This window comes from Choristoneura fumiferana, chromosome 18 (genome assembly GCF_025370935.1).
Source record: "Choristoneura fumiferana chromosome 18, NRCan_CFum_1, whole genome shotgun sequence".
NCBI classification, from domain to species: Eukaryota; Metazoa; Arthropoda; class Insecta; order Lepidoptera; family Tortricidae; genus Choristoneura; species Choristoneura fumiferana.
The window spans coordinates 13,071,738-13,078,691 of record NC_133489.1 but is presented as its reverse complement, the minus strand read 5'-3'; the positions used below and the strand labels follow the sequence as shown (position 1 = coordinate 13,078,691).

At 35.8% G+C, this 6,954-nt stretch overlaps 1 protein-coding gene across 1 annotated transcript; it reads left to right on the top strand.

The window, feature by feature from the left end:
• The first annotated feature begins 1,716 nt into the window (after positions 1-1,716).
• LOC141438382 (uncharacterized) lies at positions 1,717-6,058 on the top strand. Its single transcript, XM_074102241.1, has 2 exons — positions 1,717-1,915; positions 2,384-6,058. Exons 1-2 carry the CDS (start codon positions 1,717-1,719, stop codon positions 3,172-3,174), a joined length of 990 nt encoding a protein of 329 aa, XP_073958342.1. The 3' UTR covers positions 3,175-6,058.
• Positions 6,059-6,954: the final 896 nt, after the last annotated feature.

The window sequence follows — 6,954 nt, the reverse complement described above, 5'->3', positions numbered from 1 at the left end:
TTTCAAAGTTCTGTATGTCAAAACCTTCAGTTTAGTAAACAGGGATGTTTATGTAGTTAAACTCACCCAATCACCTGCTGTAATATTTCTGAATAAAAAATCAATACTGTCTATACAAATATATAAACAGTGTAGCGTGCATTGTAAAAAATCCACATAGGGTATAAAAGAGCTTTTACAACGACACCCAATTTGATAGTGTGCGTGAAATTGTTTATTCTGTTTCGCTTCGGGATTTTCGTGCCTCCACTCTTTCGCCCTGTAATTAACTAATAGAGTCTGGACTGCGACAGATGTACTCATATACTTACTTTCTTTTGAATAGTCCACTCACTTCAAAATTAGTTTTTTTGGAGCGAATGGCTACGCGCAGATAGCTGTCAATTGTTTTTTGTATTTGTAGAGATTATAATTATACGTAATTTTGGAGTAAGCAGCATTAATTACTATTAAGGTAGCTATTGTAGTATTAAAGTATAGCTATCAAAAATTCTACAGTTTTGCGATTGGGTTATTATGTATGTATATATATTAGTTTATTTATTTATATTGTAGTTAATATGTTTTATATTGTTTAAAGCACTGTATAGTAGCTTCCACTATTTTAACTCTTAAACTCACTCTTTGTCGGACCCTAACGTATTGCTCCTCTCTTCTCATCCACTCAAAGGTTGACTGGTAGAGATCCCTTAAAGGGATAAGTCCGCCTTTGTACAAGTATCTCAAAGTTTGTCAATTGTATTTTGTTAATTTTCTACATTGTATTTTGTTATTTTTTACATACATACATATGTACTATGTATAGTACTGTTATTTACTACTAGACTGGGACCTCTCCAATAACTTATAAACACACACAAACACACACAAACATCATACCTATATTCCTAAATGGGGTAGGCAGAGCACATGAAACGTTACCGCTTTGGAGCCACTTTTAGCAATTATACTTTTCTCCTTGTCCGAGACGATTTACAAGTAGTAGCGCTGACGTACCAGCGCCTGAGTCACTGTTTTTAAAGCTAAAAAAAAAAAAGAAAAAACCTCTCTCGTTTGACAGATGTTTGACAAGTCATTACGCTTTCAGTGCACGCGCCGGTCGCTGTAATTTCTCGTTTATAATGGAAAATCAATCAATATTAAGTATAATTTCTTACATTAATTGTGCTAATTCGAAATTCTATTGGTTTAAGTGTATAAAGTGACTTCAAGGACGGAGAAAAACAACAAAATAGTTCAATAATCGCAATTGAGTGAGGTTTGTTTTGATAAACAAACATTGTAAGGTATGTTACGAAGATTGTATTATATTGCCTCAAAGATAATATCTATTAAACGCCTCGAGAACATCATAAAATCATAGGTATTTAACCTTCTAATGTAACAAGTAAAATTAATTGAAGGAATTGAATACTTATGTCAATTTACGTTTCAACAGAAAAGCCAAGGCCAAGGCACTTTCTTTTTTTTTATACCATAGGTAAGATAGAAAGGACGAAGGGTATTGTGAAGTTCAACGTTTACGTTCCGTAAGTTGTATTCATGCCTTTAAAAATGCTCCCTTTTATTTATTTATTTTATCTACGCAAAACCCAAATACATCTATGGCAAAAACGTTTTTTTTTTTTTAAATCTTTCAATTCAAACATCGTAACGACATCGCGCATTACGTATTTTTTCTCTCCATAAATTCGTGAGCATAAATAAAGTGAAAAAATGGGAAAAAGGAAGGATCCAGTGGATGAAGAACACATCAGGAAGAAAATAAGAAGATTAGAGAAGAAGCTGGAGCGAGTTCAAGACACTTCCACTTCATCATCGCTGCAGGCTTCCACGACGGCGCAGGAGCAGGCGCCGCCGCCCCTGATGCAATCTGAGCATGCACTGGCTCAGACAGACGAGGATTTGGATATAGGTAATGTGTACTTACTAAAACGATGTATAGTATATTTTAAGTACTTACCTACTTCAAACGCCGGGGATATTTAAAGGAGCTTCAAAAGATCAATTGAGTAATCAATTTCAGCGCTATCACACAGTGGATAGACAAAAGTACTCTAAAAATCAAACTGTCCCTTTGGTCAAAACATTAAGCATTTTTTTTCACAAAAATGGATAAAAGTTGTCATCTAAAATTTTACATGAGTATGAGGTCAATTCAAAATCAACAACTGGTTGTTACATATTCTTTAGCGCTATCACTCAGCGGATAGACTCTATGGTATTGGTACAAGCATGTGCTATCACTAGCGGATAGACATTATAACAATACTACATGTATGTGTGTGTTATCATTCAATAGATAAACCAATAGCTTTCTTTGGTTGTAAAATAATCTATTACCAGTTCATGATCATGATCTAACTTCTGCCTTCATCAACAGTTCCTGAAGATGATGAACTGCCAGAAGAGTTCCTCTTGGCTTTGGGGAATGAGGGCCAAGAAAAAACAGAGATTGGAGAGGCCATTAGGCCAGAACTGGCCACTCGCTGGACAAAAATAATGGGCAGCGGGCTGCAAAAGGAAGCTATAGAGAATATTGTGAAAAAATATCCCACCCCCAAAAATTTTAACAGTGGTAATGCCCCACTAATGAATCCTGAAATTCAGGCATCTGTGTCTGAACTCACTCTAAAAAGGGACAGACGAATAACTTCAAGACAAAATCTTACTGGAAAAGCAATGTCATGTTTGGGAAAGTCCCTAACAAACCTAATGAAGGGCAATATAAATACCCGCACCTTAATAGAAGAAATAAATGATGCTGCAAAGTTGTTAGCGGAAATATTTCACCAAGATTCTTCTTCTAGAAAGTTTTTCGCACTGGCAGGAGCCAACCAAACGGTCAAAGAGGCAGTCAAGGATGCAATGCCAGATGAATTCCTCTTTGGCAAAGACTGTGGAGAAAAAATTAAAGCAGCACAAATGATCAAAAAAGCAAGCACGCAGATAAAGGAACAAGCTCCTAAATTACCTCAAAAAATTAATCATGCTCCAGTGAAGAAACAGGTAAACTGGAGGGGCCCGCCGCAGCAACATCAACGTGCGCGTGGCGGGCAACGAGCACAGCATCAGAGCAGACAGTACAGCTTCAACCAGAACCAGACCAGGGACCAGAGGCGACAGAAATATCGTCGTATGCCCAATCATCGTATGCCCAATCATCGTCGATAGTTACACAGGTACACGCAGGTAGATTAAAATTATTTATTGATAATTGGCATCAAATAACGGATGACCAAATTATTTTAAACTGGATTCAAGGATATGAAATTCCCTTTAGTAGGAAACCACCAGCATACCAATCAGCAACACAAAATTGGTCTAAAAAAGAAATTGAAATAATAAGTCAGGAAATAGAAAAACTAAAGACTCTAGAAGCAATTGTTGAATGTACATATGACCCTGACCAATTCACCTCACCAATATTTTTGATACCAAAACCCAATGGTACATATAGATTTATTCTTAACTTAAAGAAATTAAATCAATTTATTGATACCGAACATTTTAAGTTAGAGGATATCAGAACGGCATGTAAATTAATGTCCAAAAATTGTTACTTAGCATCTATAGACCTAAAGGAGGCATATTTTTCAGTACCTATAGCAGAAAATTCTAAAAAATATTTAAGATTTAAATTTAATGAACAATTGTATCAATTCAATGCTCTACCCTATGGCTTATGCACGGCTCCATTTGTTTTTACAAAAATTATCAAACCTATTAGCGCCTATCTTAGAGAATATGATGTTGTATTGACATATTATCTGGACGACAGCTTATACTTTGGTGACTCTGAAGAGAAATGCAAGAAAAATGTAAATCTTGCTTGTAAAGTGCTTCAAGATCTAGGATTTATTATTAACTTCGAAAAGAGTGTACTCTCTCCTAGTAAAAGATGTAAATATTTAGGGTTTCAAATAGATTCTTCTAACATGTCTCTATCAGTGCCTAAACAAAAGCAGCTTTCAATAGTAGAAAAATTAAATATATTTAAGCTAAAGCGTCACTTTACCATTAGAGAATTTTCTCAAATACTGGGGTTACTCAACTCAGTTTGTCCAGCCGTACCATATGGTTGGGTATATACCAAATTACTTGAAAGGGAAAAATATCTAGCATTAATTAAAAATAGTGACAATTACGACGCAATAATGACCTTACCTCATGATATGCACTCAGAGCTAGATTGGTGGTGTAAGAATATCGATAAATATAACCCTATTAAAGAACACAAATTTGCAATAGAAATACACACAGACGCATCATTGACAGGTTGGGGCGCTGTGTGTGGAGATGAAAAAGCATCGGGTTCCTGGTCAATTGAGGAAAAAGAACACCATATTAATTTCTTAGAATTGAAAGCTGCATATTTAGGACTCAAATGTTTTTCTAAAAATTTTACTAATTGTGAGCTGTTGTTAAGAATTGATAACACGACAGCAGTAGCTTATATTAATAAAATGGGAGGTATCCAATTTCCACACCTCAATAGCATAACAAGAAAATTTTGGCAATGGTGTGAAGAGAGAAATATTTGGGTATTTGTATCTTACATAAATACTAAAGATAATTTCTATGCAGATAGAGAATCTAGAAAAATCAACATTGAATGGGAGTTGAGTCACCAAGCTTATACAAAAATTGTAAAGGAATTCGGCACTCCAGACATAGATTTATTTGCTTCTAGAATCAATAGAAAATGTTTGAAATTTGTATCCTGGAAATGTGACCCAGAAGCCTTTGCTGTTGACGCATTTACACTTAACTGGACAAATATGTTTTTTTATGCTTTCCCGCCATTTTCTCTGGTACTAAAATGCGTACATAAAATTAGGACTGATAAAGCCACCGGAATATTAGTATTCCCTTACTGGAAATCACAACCGTGGTTCCCGATAGTCAAGTCTCTTTTAGTTGGTGATCTCATCATATTTGAACCTAACGAATATTTATTGTCTTCCCCATACAGAGAAAGTCACCCACTTTGCCGCCAGCTTTCCCTGGCTGCAGGGCTGCTATCAGCGAAGCTTACATAAGGCGAGGGACACCATCATCAGTGCTTGGTGTGATGTTAAATTCACTCGCAAGCAGTACAATGAAGCAATATGAATCTTCGTTGAAACTTTGGTGGACCTTTTGCCAGAATCATAATGTAGACCCTTATCAGGGATCAATCCCATACATTTTAAAATTCTTAAATGATTGTTTTGAGAAGGGAGCTTCTTATGGTTCACTGAACTCCGCAAGATCAGCCTTAGCTTTACTAATAAGTCCTAAAGTTGGAACAGATGACAGACTGAAAAGATTCCTGAAAGGTGTTTTTCGTTCAAAACCACCTACTCCTAAATATAATTTTACTTGGGATCCCGGAATAGTGTTAAACTACTTAGCCTCTTTTTCTATGACTACTATTACTTTAGAAAATCTTACCAAAAAATTAGTGACCCTGCTGGCACTAGCCACTGGCCAAAGGGTACAGACCTTGTCGTTAATTAAATTAAATAACATATCATTCTCTGAAAATATGGCAAAAATTCACATTACAGATACAATAAAGACCTCTAGGCGAGGTAGCCTGCAACCGGTTCTTGAGCTTAATACTTATGAACATAAGGTTCATATTTGTCCAGTTAACACCTTAAAATCTTACATTCAAATGACAGAACTGTTAAGAAAAGATAATAGTAAACTAATCCTAACATATAAGAAACCACACCATCCTGCCTCCTCTCAAACAATTAGTCGGTGGATTAAAAAGACCCTTGAAGAATCGGGGATTGATGTAAAAGTATTCTCAGCGCACAGCACTCGTCACGCCTCTACATCGGCTGCGCTCAGAGCAGGAGTTAGTATAGAACAAATTTATAAGACTGCTGGATGGTCAGCAAATTCGGCAACATTTGCCCGACATTACAATAGGCCTATCAAGAACAACACATCTGATTTCTGTGATTCCATATATGCCTTAGCATAGTCATATAATATATATTAATTATAAATAATTATGGCTACCTAATACGTACTGCGTTGATTAGTACTTTTAAATTGTTAATCCAAGAAGATATTTTACTTTTGTTTCCTTTATAATATTCTTAATCGTTGTTCATATAGAATAAATGAGTATTTTTTTTTTTTACTTACATTGAATATTATTCACAACCCTAGCTTTAAACAGCTACTTGTAAATCGTCTCGGACAAGGAGAAAAGTATAATTATATGATTAAACGAACTTACCTGAAGTGAAGTTCTATCATAATTATACGAAGCTCCTTGTCCGAGACGACACTCCCAATCCCTCCCATTAATACTTAAGCATTATCCCAAATATAGGGTTGTTCATACCTTTAAACGTAATGACTTGTCAAACATCTGTCAAACGAGAGAGGTTTTTTCTTTTTTTTTTTAGCTTTAAAAACAGTGACTCAGGCGCTGGTACGTCAGCGCTACTACTTGTAAATCGTCTCGGACAAGGAGCTTCGTATAATTATGATAGAACTTCACTTCAGGTAAGTTCGTTTAATCATATAATTTTAGTTGCAAATAGATTAGAAAAGTTGGTACAATCCAGCGGAATCCGCAGCAATAGAACAACGCGATATATCCAGTGTCTCCGCAACCAGTTAACGCTGTTCCGCAAGTTATTCGGTTCGGGAAGTCATTAGCAATTCAAATACCTAACCACCGCATGGTTACGCCGTTGAAGAGGGGATTCTCTTTCACATGACCGCTTTTGTAAATTATTTATTACTGTTTGGCCAGTTTCAAAGTCCTGCTTTGTTTCCCAGGAAATACGGGGACGCAAATGGAAATAACTCTTAGGACCCGTTTCGCGTTATTCCACCTTTCTTTCATCCTGTTTATGCGGTCAACTTTGAAAAACGGTGGAATAACAAAGCGAAACACACTCATCAATTATTAAACTGAATATAAAGTGGACTTTTTATTGA